General features: G+C 44.8%; 1 protein-coding gene across 1 annotated transcript; it reads right to left on the reverse strand.

Annotated features, from left to right (window-relative positions):
* Positions 1–1,093: 1,093 nt before the first annotated feature.
* Positions 1,094–17,341, reverse strand: DARS2 (aspartyl-tRNA synthetase 2, mitochondrial). Its single transcript, XM_066555834.1, has 17 exons — positions 17,145–17,341; positions 15,989–16,088; positions 15,172–15,238; positions 14,817–14,918; positions 13,644–13,739; positions 12,219–12,342; positions 10,414–10,460; positions 9,625–9,731; positions 8,796–8,865; positions 8,071–8,250; positions 7,596–7,703; positions 6,348–6,410; positions 6,023–6,175; positions 4,940–5,158; positions 3,910–4,020; positions 3,618–3,693; positions 1,094–2,551 (listed from the first exon to the last, which is right to left on the reverse strand). Exons 1-17 carry the CDS (start codon positions 17,317–17,319, stop codon positions 2,364–2,366), a joined length of 1,986 nt encoding a protein of 661 aa, XP_066411931.1. The 5' UTR covers positions 17,320–17,341; the 3' UTR covers positions 1,094–2,363.
* Positions 17,342–17,362: the final 21 nt, after the last annotated feature.

The following is a 17,362-nucleotide window of genomic DNA, read 5'->3' on the forward strand; positions in this document are numbered from 1 at the left end:
CAGGAGAACAAAAATATCTGGTCTAAGTGCCCCAGGGTGACTTTCCTCCCTGCAAAAACAACAACAAAAATTAAAGATTTGTTTTTGAAGTCACAGAATGTCCTCAGTTGGACAGGACCCACAAAGATCATAGTTTATCATGGATCTGCTCAGGGATCTGTTTTTCAGGTCAGCTTCTCTCTGAAAACTTATCCTCACTCCATTACTGACAGCTTCTACCCAGAGGAAAAATAAAAAAAGGTTAACTACAGATGAATTGATTTCAAATAGAAATGAATACCCCATATGAGGAAAAAATGAAGGAATTCAGTGTTTGGCTAAAATGAATGTGAACACAAATCCAGGATTGTTCTGTTTTGTTTTAAATAATATTTAACCAGTTCTGAGACTGAAAATAACAATCATGCCAGAAACAAAGAAAGTATTTTTCTTTTACACATGTAACTCCATCATTTTATAATCTGCAAAGGAGCAGCAAGTCAGCTCTAGTGTCACTTTCTATGGATGGTACTCAAAAAAACCCCAAAAACCACTCTTAAGAAGAAGAGCTGCCTGCATTACTGATTCTTATCAGCAGGACAGTCCAGTATTTAAAAAACAACTGTGCACACCAGCATGCAGTGTTATCCATGATGTGGAGACTGAGAGAGTGGCCAACCCTTGGAGCAGACCAGGATCTGCCAATCTGCAGGAGAGGCTGGAGCTCAGTATCAGCTCAGACAAGAACTGCAGTCTTCCTTCTGTCCTCCAGCACCTCCTCTGGCATATGCTTCCTGCTGTCCTTCCCAGCTGGGACACAGAGCTCTCCCTTTTCTTCCTTTGCACCATCTTCATCGAGGAAACTCTTTTCCTCAGTTTCTTCACCTCCACCTCTCCTCAGAACAGCCACTGTGGGTGTTGTGGTGTGGGACAGGGATGATCAGTTCCCTGGGAGGAGCTTGCTGCTGCCTCACCACCACTGCAGCAGCAGGTTTGCAGAGCTCACAGGAGCTCATGCTGTGCTCCCACAGATTTCCTGTCATCTCCTGGAAGGGTCAGGGGTCACAAAGCCAAACTGACAGCTTGATGTTGTAGAGAAAGCCCAAAGCTACACTCAGGCAAAAGCACACAGCCAGGAAAACTTTATTTATAAACATACAAACTCCTGGATGACTGTGCTGAAAGCACCAGGACCACAGGCCCCAAACACAGATCAACACCTCTTTGATGAGTATTACAAGGACAACTGTTGCAAACATCATCCATGCTTCTCTCCCTCTCCTTTGAAGGGAAAACACAGCTGAGTGTGAATTCCCCATGGCCAAGTTCTGCATGATCTGGTATCCTCCAACAGGAGACAAGTTGTTGGCTGAGCTGCAGTTTGGCTGTGCAGTGTTCAGAGCTCTTGGTCCAGCAGTTTTATTGTCACAGTGCTCAGCTGGTGTAATTTAATGAGGATCATGATTTAATTCCTGCCAGGGAAGGTGACTATCTCCTCCAGATGGGAGGAGGAAAATAAAGCAAGGGACATGTAAAACCTGAGGGTTGGGAAAAACCAAACCCCATCTTCCCTCCAAAATGACACCCTAAAGCAAACAGTCTCAATATCCTATGCTAAAATTGTATTATTTGCTATTGCTTTTTTGCATGTCCTTCCCATTATCTCCCAAAGATGAATTCCTATCAGGAAGATCCCTTGTCTACCTCCCACTCCATCCAGCACAGTGGAGTTGGTCTGTCCCCCACCCTGCCACAGCAGCTGATATTTCCTGAACTGAATCCTGGCCTTTAGAAGCTGTAAGCACCTCTGGTTGATCAGATCAGCTTACACCACTGGTGTGAAGTCAGTTTTTCTTTGCCTCTTTTTCTTCAAGAGGCCAGGCAACCTGAATGTGATATGGCTCTAGTTCTTCTGGAGTTCTTGGGAGCCACCTTCATTCACCAATCCAATCACAAATGGTTTTCCTGGATTTGGGACACACCTTTTCACATTTAACCTAATTGTGGCAGGACAGCAGCAGCTCAGACATGTAAATGTAAAATGTAAAAATTGAGAGTTGGGAAAAACCAGAACCCATCTTCCCTCCAAAATGACACCCTAAAGCAAACAGTCTCAATATCCTATGCTAAAATTGTATTATTTGCTATTGCTTTTTTGCATATCCTTCCCATTATCTCCCAAAGATGAATTCCTATCATTGATAAGGGATCATAAGAAGATCCCTTATCTACTTCCCACTCCATCCTGGAACAGCCACAGCACAGTGGAGTTGGTCTGTCCCCCTCCCTGCCACAGCAGCTGCTATTTCCTGAACTGAATCCTGGCCTTTAGAAGCTGTAAGCACCTCTGGTTGATCAGATCAGCTTACACCACTGGTGTGAAGTCAGTTTTTCTTTGCCTCTTTTTCTTCAAGAGGCCAGGCAACCTGAATGTGATATGGCTCTAGTTCTTCTGGAGTGACATAGTCTGGAGCATTGCCCATCAGGTCTCGTCCCCTGAAGGATTTTGGAAAGGCAATGACGTCCCGGATACTTGGAGCGTCAACAATGAGAGAGATCAGCCTGTCAAGTCCTACAAGCAGAAAACAAATTGGTCAAACACTTGAGTTATGGCTCTGTATTACCTCCCCTGAGTCAGAAAAATCAGAAAGATTGAGGAGGTAATATCACTGAGCTTGAAGAAAAAGAGTGAAGCAAGTTAAGGGAGGAAAAAAATTAATCTCAGCTGGTAGCAGAGAAAGAGATTTGCCTCGAGAGCAGAAATGTCTACCAAAATAAAGCTTTTCAATATTGCAGGAAGCTCTGTAACACACTAAGGGCTGCAGGACACAGACAGCAAAGACAGCATAACAAAACTTGGGCAGCTGAATGGCAGAACACTGTCAGAGCTCTGCTTTACAGCTCAGGGCTCTGCATCAAGCAGTTTGGAAAGATTACAGCTACTGAGAAGAATTCAAGAGGAACAAAAGGCTCTGGGTGACTGGATGGAGGAAAGTCAAACTGCAAGACCACAGGTTAAAAAAATACCTTCATTTTTTGTATTCTTTTTTATTTTGGTGAGTGTAGGGAGAGTGTTGTTGGTTGGTTGGGTTTTTTCCCCTCTTTCTTTAAACCATGAACTTGCATTGTTCTAGGGAAAAAACCAAACCCTGACATTTTCTGAATTAATGAGCAAAACAGGTGAGAAGAGGATGGAAGTGAGATGGCAGCAGAAGGGAAGGGTGTGAAACACAAAGTGCCATTTCTGTGCCACATCTCCAGGCAGGCAGCACAGGGATCCTGCTCTGGCTGCACAGGAATGGGGACAAAGCTGACCCAGCCTCATTGAATACAGGGTTTGCAGATCAGCAGGTAAGGACCATCCTTAGAGCCACCAATGTCCTTGCTTAAGGCCTAAACCCCACTGTGACTCTGGGGAGGAACACCAAAACTTTCTGCTCTTGGTGACCAGGCCTCTGTTTCTTTCCAAAAAGCTGCTGCAGAGATGGAAGCACCAAGGCTTTTCCTAACAACCATGAGCCTTTTTCCCTGGATCTAGTATTAAAAAAACTAACCAAACAAACAAAAAATCCCCAAACAAACAAAAAAAACCAAAACCCCACTAAAGACCTGCAGCTGTAGAGCTACAGATCACTTACCCAAAGCAATTCCTCCGTGAGGTGGAGCTCCAAATTCCAAAGCCTCAATCAGATGGGAAAGCACCTCAGAGTCCTCCTGCAAAATCACATTAAGAGGTGTCACTGGACAAGCAATGCTCCTTCTGTTAGCAACACAAGATGAAGGTACAATGAAATCATCCATTGCTCAGGGCTAGGAGTTATGTCTTTATCTGAGAAGATGAGTGTTTCTTTCAGACTATGCAATTAATATTTCAATTAATCAGTGCATTTAAATCTCCAAGAGATCATTAGAGGCATCTGTAGGTGTTACCTTCAGCACTTTCTCCAGCACAAAACGCTGCTGTTCTGCACTGTGAATTCTGATGGAGCCACCTCCAACCTCATTGCCATTCAGCACAAGGTCATAGTGCTGGCTACGGACCTGCAGAGAGACAGGACGGGCACCTCTGTGAGGCTGGCCACAGCTGCACCCAAAAACAGCCTGCACAGAGAGGCCAAAGACACTGGGAATGAAGCCCTGGAGGCTGTAAAACTGCTCTCTCAGGGGTACATTGCAATTCAGGTATCAGTCCTGCTGGAGGTATGGGGTGCCTCTGACTGATGTGGGAAGAGAACAAATCCTTTTGAAAGGTTTATCAAAGCTGAAGCAAATGAGATAGGTCAGAATATAAGATTTCTGTTTCCTGCCAGCTCCTTTTGCTGGGGCACACATGAATGTTTGCTATTTGCAGTAATCAGGAAGCCATCTCTTCCAGACACATACAAGATCACAGAATCACACAAGGGTTTGGGTTGGGAGAGACCTTAAAGATCCCCTAGTTCCAACCCTCTGCCATGGGCAGGGAGACCTTCCTCTATCCCAGGCTGCCCCAAGCCCTGTCCAGCCTGGCCTTGAACACTGCCAGGGATGGGTCAGCCACAGCTGCTCTTGGCAATCTGTGCCAGTGCCTCACAGGGAAGATTTTTATCCTAAGTCTACCCTCTTTCAGTTTAAAACCATTTCCCCTCATCCTATCACTGCTTGCCCCTGCAAATATCCCTCTCCAGCTCTCTTGTAGCCTCTTTGGGCACTGGAAGGACTCTAATGTTGCTCCTGAGCCTTCTCTTCTCCAGGATGTACAACCTCAGCTCCTTCAGCCTTTCCTCACAGCACAAGTGCTCCAACCCTTTGATGATCTTAGCACTCACCTCTGGACTCATTCCAACATATCTACATCTTCCTTGTGCAGTCAGTCCCATGAAACAACATCTTTTTTTACACTAAACCCAGCTGCTGCTTGCCTGGTTTTCCATGGGAGCAGCTGTAAAAAAGCCAGCACGGCAGGCATGAGGTTGGTTACCTTTGTGGGATCAGAATACAGGAGGCTGGCATCTGAAGGATGAGGGGCAGTGAAGGGGTGATGAGCAGATTCCAGCTCAGTGGGATTCTCAGCCTTGGGGAGGAAAAGGGGGAAATCCACCACCCAGAGGAAGTGAAAGGCTGTGGGATCACGGAGTGCCAGCCCAGCTGCCTCCAGGAGGTTGGCACTCAACAACCGCGAGGCTCCTAAGGCAGAGCACTGCAACAGAGAAGGGAGAGATGAGCCAGGGTGGTTTCACCATCAGGGAACTCACTCAAACATCCATCAGGCAGAGTGTTCCATGAAGGAAGTACCACAGATAGCATCAGCTGGAATGCATTGCTCCCCTGAACACTTTAGCCTCCTATCCTGAAATGTATCACCTTCCTGCCAAGGCAGCAGCAGCACCAGGGTTTGACAGACACCAAGTAAGGAGCTTGGAAGTTTGTGTTTTTCCAGCTATTTCATCTTCAGAACTTTCTTAGACTAACCTCCAGCTCCACACATGTGGATTAACTGGGGGACCACATGTAAGATGCACACTTTGCAGACAGAGAAATGAAGGCACAGAAGAGAATACAAGAAAATGTTGGCTATTGAGCAAAGCATGACACCTTATAATAAAACAATGCTCTGTTTTATTGTTTTATTTATCTCTATTCTTGCCAGCAACATCTGATGGCAAAAATAGAGAGAAGGGTAGAAACAGAATCTCTCACCATTGCTGCTGATAAGTCATGCACTTGTGGGAGACACAACTACCTAGTTGACCTCATTTTCCGATCTGTTTGATGCATCAAAAATGAAGTTAAAAAAAAAGAAGGCACTGATTTGTTGCAGGGTTTTTTATATTTCAGGCTTCATTTCAGTTACAAGTCCTGCCCAGAATTTGACTGGGGGCCATAAAAGTAATAGGCACATTTCATGCTTTATCTGCTGTTGCTATAGCTGCCGTTCCAGAGAAACAGAAAATTAGATGATGACCTATTTTAATAAGAAGAAGAATTAGACTAAGGTCAGATAACATCAAAACCATCATCAGCAACATTCACCTCACAGAGCCACCCAAGAAATGCCTCCTACCACTTGCTTGTGTTCTCCAGCTGCCAGCAGCACCACATCACCCTCCTGCATGTTCAGTGCTTGGATGAGCTCTGACTGCTCCTTCTCACCGAGGAACTTGGTAAGCAGAGATTTCAAGCTCCCATCAGGTCTGCAGATAATTTCCATGATTTCCTGGAAAAAGGTTAAGGGTATGTTCAGTGCAGTGCTGCCCTCTCTTGACTTGAAGCGTTACATGCTCAGGCTCTGACTCTCAGCTATTAAAAACTGCTCTCCTACCTCCCTCTGCCTTTATCACATTTTGTCACTCACCCTTCCCAAAGCCTCAGAAGAGTTTCTGTCTCACCTGGTTAAACTGTGATTTTGCAGACTCCTTCAATGACCCCAAGTCTTTATTTGTAAGATACCTCTGGGGAAAGAGTAAGAGAAGACACAGCAAAGATCAGCTTGGAAAACCTGACTAGGAATCAAATCTATTGACTAAGCTGGTTCCAAACTTCTCAATTCTTTTGTTTCTAGTTCAAGTTCTTATGAAGGCTGTGGAACAGGACAGGGTCCTTAGCACTGGGCTGGGTGTCTGCTCTGAGGGCTCCTTTCAGGAAAAGACCCCTCCAGATCTACTATTGTTTCCCCCTCTCAGAGATAAATGTATCTGGTCAGCAGGGTCAGATCACTGCCTCCAGCCTGCAGAATCAAGGTTACACCACCACACTGTGGATGGGGAATGCACAGCTCAAATTGGAGGAAGAACAGAGAAAAAAAAAACTGGGCTGACTCTTGCATGCAAAGCCATGCAGTAAATGAGGAGCTGCATCAAGATCTTGATTATTTTTCAGCTACTCCAGTATTTAGGGTGGGTCTAGATGCCACTTTTGTGTTGCTGTAACAGACACCTCTGTGCCCTCTCATGGGAAGCCACTAACTTGCACTTTGTGCCAAACTGAAAGGAATCCCAAAGGAAACCATGGCCATGAAGCCCTGCTCCCCAGATAAAACACAATATTTAGAGGATTTGTTTTTTCCATACTGTCCAAGCTATAAAGATGCCTACAGCCAGAATTAAATCTGTTTCCTTGCCAAAATGCAGGGCTGTGTCAAAAGTCTTCCACATCTATTATGCACCTTGATTTTGGTCCATGACATTTTCATGCCAAGACATGAACTGTACCCAAAAATGCAGCTAAAGCAAACAGGAGAAAGACATGGAACCACCTGGTCCTTCTCTGCCTATCCCAGAGCTGTGCCATGCCCAGCCCCAACCAGGACAAATCTCCTGTCACAAGGCACAATTTATTATTGAGATGCACATCAAAAAGGTGCTAGAAACCAAGATGAAACCATGAGAGGGTTCCCTATCCTCATGGGATCTTGTAGCTCTGCTGTTTTCCTCCTCTTCCTAAGGGTAAAATACTCTTCCTGCTGCCTTATCATTGTAACACCACTCAGCCCCACCTAACATGGACTACAACCAATCCCAAGCTCTCTTATGAACACCAGAAATAGCAAGGAACATTTCCATACCAACAAAGGAATTCAAATTAGCATTTTATTTATTCCACCCAAACCATAAACAGGATGTAAGAGCATCACTTACCACTCCCTGAGGGATACAAATGGCTTTGATAGAGCCATGTGGGTAACTGAGGGCATTCTGCACAAAGTGAATGTTTGATCCTCGTAAAACATCACTGATATCCATGATCTGACAAAGGAGAGAGCACAGGAAAAAGCACTGTTGGTAGGAATACAAAGCAAAAATTCCTGCACCTGTGTCTTAACACCTTCCACACTATTCCCTTTTAGAAGCTTTTGCTCTTAAAACAGTCAAGATGCATTGTTCCCTACATCACCTTTAAAATCAAGTTTTATTAGAACATGTATTTTTCACAGGCAACTGATTAAATCCTCTCTTCTTTCCATTTTGCTGCACAAAGCAGCAACAATGGGACAGGCACCTTGGGTAAATTACAGCACTCAAAACTCCAGCTAACCATGTATACATGATCCAAAGGTTATTAAAACCCTGACTGAAAGGAAAAGCTGAAAGCTTCCAATGGGCAAACCCTCACCTTCATCCCAAAGCGAGTGTCTGGTTTATCAGTCCCATACTCAGCCAGTGCCTCCTCATATGTTATGGAAGGGAAAGGAGTCACAATGGAGCCTCTTTCCTCAGGCCAGGAATGTTGCAGGAGGCCCTCTATGAGCCTCTGGATCCCAGCTTGATCTACAAACGACATCTCTATATCTATCTTAAAACAGAGAAGAGGGGGGAATTCCACATTAGCTACAGGTTGTGCTTTCATAGTGCTACTTGTGAGTACAAAGCCAGGAGAACAAGAAACAATACACAAAATGACATCACAGCATGACTGCATCAGGCCAGGAATGTGCTTAGGATCACCCTCCAGGCTGATGACTCAGCCAACAACCTCCTCAGAGAGGGAATGAGGTAAGGATGACAAGGACACAGAAGCAGCCTTGAGTGAACCAGGCTAACTCAGCCTGGGATTTCAAGGCTGAGGGATGGGATGTCTGACCTAGCAGAACAGGAGGAGATGGTATCATCAAAGTCAAATCACTGCTACAACGCAATTCCCACATCTGCACCTGGGGCACTGCAGCCAGCCAAGGACAGGAACCACGCGCTCATCCCACACCAATTTCCAAGGCTGTGTCTGTGAAACACACACCAAAGCAGCACCAGACTAGCACAGACTAAGCCTCCAGAAGGGAAAACAGCTCTGAGCCACTTGGCTTGAGGAGCAGGAGCAAGGCAGCAGAGGCTGGTGATTACCTGGGTGAATTCTGGCTGCCTGTCAGGCCGTGAACCCTCGTCCCGGTAGCAGCGAGCGACCTGGAAGTACCTGCAGTGACACTGTGACTTAGATCATGATTGAAAGTATCCTCAACTCAACTGGCCATAGGACTGATCATACAAAGAGAAGGAAAAAAGAAGTAATACAGAGAGAGAGGGCTCTGTTCCCACAGCAGATGTTCTTTGCTCCCATCCCTTCAAAAGAATGGAATCATAATGAGCCCTATCCATCTCCAGCCATATGTTCCAGAGGCACATGGAGACTGCCAGGTGAGCTGTCCCCCAAGGGCAGCACACTCAACTCTTTATTCCACCTTCACTCCACTCCAGGACTCTCCTAACAGCCATGCAAAGCTCTCAGACAAACCTGGCCTGCAGTTCACTGTGTGAACAATTGTCTGTCTCCCTGTTCATCCATTTGATTTGGAGAAGTAAGCCCAATTCAAAGCTTTGCACTTGGGCACCCTGACATGCTTTTCCTTGTCTCAGTCATGCTCAGCTGCCCAGCCTCACCTCAATTAGTTCTCTAGGTTACTCCTGGAGCAGCTTTCATCACACATTAGATTTTCTGCCCTTCAGGAAGGTTCTGCTTCAGATCAGGTTTGCATTTAACACAGGAGTAAAGATTTCAGCTTTCCAGAATGTTACATTTCATCTGACTATAAAGTCTCAAGTATTTAAGGATCCCTCTTCAAGACACAAATCCTTAGCAGTGAGGCGTTTTTTTGAGAAGTTTCCAAACTTCACAGATAAAGCAATCAAACCCTAGACAGGACATGCAGAGAACAGGAGTTCAAGAAACTCTCACCTGTCCAGGCCTCCAACCATGAGGAGCTGCTTGAACTGCTGAGGACTCTGTGGCAGAGAGTAGAACTTGCCTGCTTCCCTTGAGGGCACAAGGAATTCTTTGGCTCCCTGGCATCAGAAAGAGAATTTACAGAGTTCAGCAAGTAAGTGGCCCCAATTCCTGACAGAGCAAGGGGAAAGGACCTATTTCTCCCATTATGAAATCCCACATGTGAGGAAATGGCTGTTTGTACATTACACTTCACATTTCTTAAGCAACTTGGTCCAAAGTATCTGAAAGGAGAATTCTCTACCTTCTTCTCTGAGAGCCTAATGTATAATAGACCATCCAAGACTGGGATTTAAATGCAAGAACTCCAGGGTAGCTGCATCAACAATTCCTCAGCTACAGCTCTCTTCTCTCTGACTATTTTTGAAATGAAAGAAATGAATAGAAGATCAAAAAAATAATTTACTTGAGTATGATCTCTACAATAACCTACTGGTTAAGAGATAAATCCTGAAAAGAGAGTGATTTCAAGTTTTTTGGGTTTATAATCCCAGGGTAGACTTGCATTCAACATGTGCTCTACAGGGCAGAAGCTGACCTTTTTGGAAGGTTCAAAATTAAGACATGAGTTATCATCTCTCCCTTTCTCTCCCTCTACTTTTAAAAGAATTTGTGGATGATATCAAAAATTTCACAAGCTGTTATTTAGCAAGGGAAGAGCAACGAATGCTGAGTGGCAACTGGAAATGATTCAGCCCTGACTGTGCAGCTGTAGGAGGCCAAAAAGCATCACATACATACCCCTGGGGTTCTTTTAAACAGAGTTGGAGTTTCTACATCCACGAACCCTGGGGAACAAACACAGAATATGCTGAGAGGAGGGAGAACTAACATGACAGAGTAGGCTAGAGTAGGGTTAGTCAGCAAAATAGGTCATGTAGCACACCATGGAGCTCCTCCAAAACCAACACACTTTCACTACTTCTAATAATTATTCCTGTAATGACAGATCTAAAGGCTCTGAGCTACTCTGATGTCCTGCCAGAACTGTTGATGACACAGGACTCCAAACAGGCTGAAAATGTGTTCATTCTCTAACTATTCTAAACCAGGCAGATTTCCCAAAAAGCACTTCCTGATTTTAAGAGAAGTAAAAGCCCTAAACAAAATCCATGCCTCTGACATGCCTCAACTGGGTGAGCAAAAGAGAGCAACTACCTGCAAAGAGTCTTTTCTCATTGGAAACAGCTAATTTGAAACAGGTTGCTCAGAGCTTCATCCAACCTGGCCTTGAACACTTCCAGGGATGGGGCAGCCACAACTTTTGTGGGCAGCTTCTTCAGGCCTGATAACACCCCACCACAAGCAGACATTTCCTTACTAAGTATGACCAGTTTGGAGCAGCAAGTTGGTTAGGAATCTCTGCCAGCACAAGGAAAAAGCAGCAAGGAGAGCTGGAATGTGTTGAGTTTGTGAGGGTCCCGAGGATGAGGTGAGAGATGAGAATCTGACTCCATGTTCTCAGAAGGCTGATTTTATATTATATTATAGAATGCTATGCTAAAACCTTAGTGAGAGATGAGAATCTGACTCCATGTCCTCAGAAGGCTGATTGTATATTATATTATAGAATGCTATGCTAAAACCTTAGTGAGAGATGAGAATCTGACTCCATGTCCTCAGAAGGCTGATTGTATATTATATTATAGAATGCTATGCTAAAACCTTAGTGAGAGATGAGAATCTGACTCCATGTCCTCAGAAGGCTGATTGTATATTATATTATAGAATGCTATGCTAAAACCTTAGTGAGAGATGAGAATCTGACTCCATGTCCTCAGAAGGCTGATTGTGTATTATATTATAGAATGCTATGCTAAAACCTTAGTGAGAGATGAGAATCTGACTCCATGTTCTCAGAAGGCTGATTGTGTATTATATTATAGAATGCTATACTAAAACTGTAGTGAGAGATGAGAATCTGACTCCATGTTCTCAGAAGGTGATTGTATATTATACTATAGAAGGCTATACTAAAACTGGAGTGAGAGATGAGAATCTGACTCCATGTTCTCAGAAGGCTGATTGTGTATTATATTATAGAATGCTATACTAAAACTGGAGTGAGAGATGAGAATCTGACTCCATGTTCTCAGAAGGTGGTTGTATATTATATTATAGAATGCTATACTAAAACTGTAGTGAGAGATGAGAATCTGACTCCATGTTCTCAGAAGGCTGATTGCATATTATATTATAGAATGCTATACTAAATCTGTACTAAAGAAAGGATATAGACAGAAGGCTTAACAAAAATGATAATGAAAAGCTCGTGACTGACTCCTCAGAGTCTGACAAAACTAATGGTGATCAGTCATTAATTAAAAAACAATTCACATGAAACCAATCAAACGTGCACCTGTTGGTAAACAATCTCCAGCCAAATTCCAAAGCAGAGAAACAGGGAGAAGCAAATGAGATAATATTGTTTTTTCTCTGAGGCTTCTCATCTTCCCTGGAGAAGCAATCCTGGTGAAAGGATTTTTCAGAAAACATGACAGTGAGACAGTGACAGGAACGTTTGCTGCTCTGAGCAGCTCCCTCACCGTGGAGGTTGCAGAGGTACTCGCGCATCCTCATCACCACGCGAGAGCGCAGCCGCAGCGCCCACTGCAGCCGGGAGCTGCGCAGGTCCAGGTACCGATACTGCATCCGCAGCGCCTCGGACTTCTGGGGAGGAGAGAGGCTCAGGGTTAAGGGACAAAATTCAAACTGCATGGCCAGTGAAGGCATCCTAAAGCCACAGAGACAAAGGAGAAGATAAATAAAGGGATGGTGCTAGGTTGGCGCAATGAGCCCATTACGCACAACCTACACAAATACGGCAATGGCTTGGGAAAAAACCCAAACTGCCCACAAAAGCTGGGGCTGCCCCATCCCTGGAAGTGCTCAAGGCCAGGCTGGATGAAGCTCTGAGCAACCCTACCCATGGCAGGGGGTTTGGAAAACGATGATCTGTAAGGTTCCTTCAAACCCAAACCATTCTGGGGTTCCACAGTCAAATAAAACAGCCTCATTTCAAACTCAAAAACTCAGCACAGCTCCATGTTGAAGATTGCAATGCAAGATGTTTTCAGTTACCATCTCTATGGTAATTGAAAAAAACATTTGGCTTTGTCAAGTGGGCAGTTTGCTTTATCTCTCTCTTTGAGTGACCACATTCACACCTCCCTCTGCTGATAACAGCTACTGAATGTCCCTGCATGGCTGATAAGAACTACAGCATCCCATTGGGAGATGTGAGCCCAGAGGGAGGAGCCAAGCATTGCTACCCAGATACAATCCAGAGGTTTTGAGACACCAGCACAGCTTCTGCACTGGATTCCCCAGAGGAGCAGCAGCTGCCTCTCCTTCCCCTGGATCTTCAGAGGCAGAATCCATCCTTCTCTACAGGATCCCTGCTCCAGCAGAACCACCCCTGACACTGCAGGAGGGCTGAGCCACAATTCCAATGGGACTGCTGCCAACAGCCTGACCCACAGGGTGTCAGGTTGGGTTCTGACTCTGTCAGTGTTGTTCTAGTGTACTGCATTGTTTATTTTATCCTTTTTATTTTTTCTTTTCCCTGTTAAAGAACTGTTATTTCCTGCTCCCATATTTTTGCCTGAGAGCCCCTTAATTTAAAATTTATAGCAATTAGGAGGGGTAGGGAGGGTTTACATTCTCCTTTTCAGGGGAGGCTCCTGCCTTCCTTAGCAGAGTCCTGTCTTTCCAAACCAAGACACCCCATTTCTTTCACTCTTTCCTTTGCCATCAGTGCTTCCAGAAATCTGGAATCATTCAAGTCCTGTTTTCTGCTTAGCTCTAATTGGAAATAAATCCTCCCACCAAACAAACAGCAGCCCTGTTTTAAATACCATCATTCCTCCAAAGTGAAGTGGGGAGAACCACTCTCAGATGTTTTGCCATCACCCTGGGCAAATTCCCAATTTACTGAAAAGCCACCACTTTGATAAGAAAAACAAAGACACCTTGATAAAATCCTTGATTTCAAAAGGCAGCTTCTTGCAGGAGTTTAGGATCTCTGCAGTCTCTGCCTTCACTTCAATATCCCCTGTTGGCATTTTCTAGAACAAAAAGGCAAAAAAATTAAACTCAAAACAGTTAGGCAAAGGTATTTCACAGATGCTCAAAGGGAAAAAAAGAAGCAATGTGATTACCCTCCCTGCCTTCTAACACAGTGTATAAATCAGAGAGCTTCTCCCAAGGACAGATTTCTTCCAGGTTTCCCTTCTGTTCAGAGAAACACAAGTCACCTCACCAAAGATGGCAGCTTCTTTCCCAGTAGCATACTGGTCAATAAACACATCAGCCCCAGCAAAACCACACAGTGTAGGTTTCAGTGAGCATGAGCAGAAGCAGCCCTTAATATGAGTCAAAAAAGGCAAATTATGAGGAACTTCTCAGAACTTCCAGTTCTAAACACCAGTTCTCAGAACTAGTCTTCTTTTGGCTGCATCCCAAGGGAGGACAGGCAGCTCCCCTCACGTAGCACTGAGGCACAGCAAAGTTCCCTTGATCCTCCAGGACTCTCACTATTTACCAGGGGAAAGGACACACAACCTTTCAAAGAAACAAAGAAATTAATAAAAGAAATAAAGGCATTGCTTGAAGCCTGAATTTTAAGTGGACATCTATGAGAAGGATCAAAAAGGAGTTATGATCACAAATACAGTCCTCTTTTTAGACCTGCCAGTTGTATGTACAGTCCTGAAAGATCAGTCTACAGCTGAGGAATGCAGAACATTAAAAAATTAACCTCCGTTTCCTATACAGAGGAGTTTCCTACAGCAGAATATTCCTATTCTGCTGGGAGACCAGCAGAATCAATAAACAGGTGGAACTTGACATGACAATATTTATTTTCAAGCAAAAGCAATTCCCACCACACTTTGAAAGCCTGGAAAATTCAGCTTTCTCCTTGCAAAGGGCAGGGATCCAGTTTAATTTGTGTGTGCCTGTAATGTGCTCTGAGATTCTCTTGTTATCTGACATTGCACTGATTTCACCTCACACTATCTGAGGATGGGCTGTCACACAAGCAGTGGCAATGCTCTGACACAAAACCCACCATAATCCCACCATCCAGGGGTGTTTCCTTCAAAGAATAAAAACTTGGGGAGGCCCCCTCACCCCATCCTCACCGGATTCTCCTGCCCCTGGGGCCGAGGGGACACTGTCCCAGTGACTCTCACCACAGACTCCAGAGGGGCGTTGGACAGCAGCTCCTTCACGTGGGAATGCGCCTGCAGGGAGAGCACACAGCCTCAGAGCAACTCCAAGAACAGGAAAAAGGCACTGAGGCCAAGCACCTCAACCCAAAACCACTCTTCAGGCAGGGGGAGCAGCACTGATGCTTCTGTTGCAGGGTCAGGTCAGGGCTCTCATGACACTGCAATCTACATGTGAGTCAGAGCACTCAGTTTGGCAAAGTGGCTGCTGAAGCCAAGCTTCCAAAGGAAAAATAAAAACACAAACTCATGTTTTGGTAGCACTTACCTCATCCTGAGGAATGATGACCTGGGTCAGTCCCTGGAAATCCCTCAAAACCAGAAACAGGCCTTGTCTGATCCATGTAAAGCACAAAAGGAAGAACATTTTTTTTCACAAATTTAGTAGTTTCTGCTTTTTAGTAGTTTCTGCTTTTTTTTTTCTGGCTACACTTTCAGTACCCTGCAACTCATCCCAAAGCTTTTCCAAGTACTGAATGATGGACACTTTTCCCACACCTGAACAATTCATTTCACATTGTGACCAGCCTCAGACAACATACAAATAACCAGGAGAGGCGAGATTTTAACTTGAGCTTTCATGCATGCAGAGCTGGGATTCTGGACACGTGAATTTCCCTGTTGGGAAACAGAATTCAGCTAAAAACAATTAAATGAGCAATAAAACTAAAGTTCATGTGGAATAAAAACAACAACAACAAAATCCAATCATAAGTCAAAAAGGGGCACAGTCATCCCATAAAAAGTTCCACATGAACAATCCACACTGCCAGCCCCAGAACCATAAATCTTGATTTCGTAAAGCTGCAGCAGGGACAGCTGCCACTGTGTTTTATCCATCAAAAAACTGCCCAATGGGACATGCTCTGGTGTCTTTAAAAACAACATCACCATGACCACATGGCAATCATCCTAACTCTTTTTCCTGGGTCCCCATCCACAACTGCTCAAAAATGAGACACTCAGGACCTCCTAAAATCAAAAAACTCATGCAGACCATCACAGGAGAGCAATGGTGGATGAAACACAGCTTAGAGCGGATGTGGCAAATAATCATCTCCATTTTCACCATGGTTTGCACTTACCTTTGATACTGAACCCATCCATACAGGGTCACCTTCTGTCCCACGTGAGCAGCACGCAGCTCTCCGCATGTGTTGGTCCGAGTGACAAAACTGTTGAAGTCTTAAAAAAATAAAAATAATAATAGTAATAAAAACATATTTTATATATATATAATCTCTCATAGATTTTGCAGATGAGACAGAATAAATAATAGAGTTTTCCCTCCCAATACAATTTATATATATATGGAGAAGCTCCTTCCTATATAAATCTGCACTAAGAGTATGGCATAAACATGAAATGAAGCTAGTCTAAATGTAATTTAAACAGGGATTATTTATGTTTCTCAGTTCATAAAGATACTTGAACATAGCCTTGCTGCAAATTGTTGCCCTGCAAATTCTAGGAGCAAGAGAAGCAAAAGTCACAGATCAATCCTAAGGGGTGCTGACAATTCCACATTTAAATCTAGAATCATAGAATAGTTTGGGTTTCAAGGACCTTAAAGCTCATCTCATTCCAGCCTCCTGCCATGGGCAGGGACACTTTCCACTATCCCAGGTTGTTCAGAGCCCCATCCAGCCTGGCCTTGGACATTTCCAGGGATGTGGCAGCTCCTCTCAGCAGGACAAGGACCTCACCATCCTCACAGGGAAGAATTTCTTCCAATATCCAACCCAAACCTGCCCTCCTTCAGTTCAAAGCCATTCCCCCTTGTCCTGCCACTGCAATTCCTGGTGGTGACACAGCAGAACAGGGCTTAACAAACCAAGAATTCAACACACATGGAGGACACCCACCAAGCAGATGTAAATTTAATAGCTCCTGCCTGAAACAATTGGAAGAAGGCCTCAGCCATGGTTATAGAAAGGTTTGCACAGACCTCCGTGTGCCTGTAATTATGGCCTAAGTCATAGATCCAATCACAACCACTTACAGAATGTGCAAGAGGCTCAGCTTGCAAGGCGAAGCCTGAAGGATACCATTACCTGGACATATATAAATAATTCTTCATGACAGCCTTTAGAATTAGAAGAGATTTAGACAAGCCACTTAATAAGGTGATACAGGGAAAATAACTTGTGATATTAATCGATTCTGGGGACTACCCTGAGCTGTATCCCGGGAGAAAAGGCACCCAAACCTCGAGGGGACGGGATCAGCGCTCCTCCTCACCTGGAGCCGCAGGTGCGGCGGCAGCGGCCGCCCGGTGCAGCGCTCGCACCAGCAGCCGGGGCAGCGCCATCCCCAGCCACCCCTCAGCCAGGAACACGGGGAGGAGCGCCGCAGACCTACGCGAAGTGAAAAACGTGAGCTCCGGAGGGAAAACGGGGAAAAGAGGAAACCACATCCGTCACGGCCGCCTCCTTCCCTGAGCGCCGCCCGCCCCAAAG

Source organism: Molothrus aeneus, chromosome 9, assembly GCF_037042795.1.
Source record: "Molothrus aeneus isolate 106 chromosome 9, BPBGC_Maene_1.0, whole genome shotgun sequence".
NCBI classification, from domain to species: Eukaryota; Metazoa; Chordata; class Aves; order Passeriformes; family Icteridae; genus Molothrus; species Molothrus aeneus.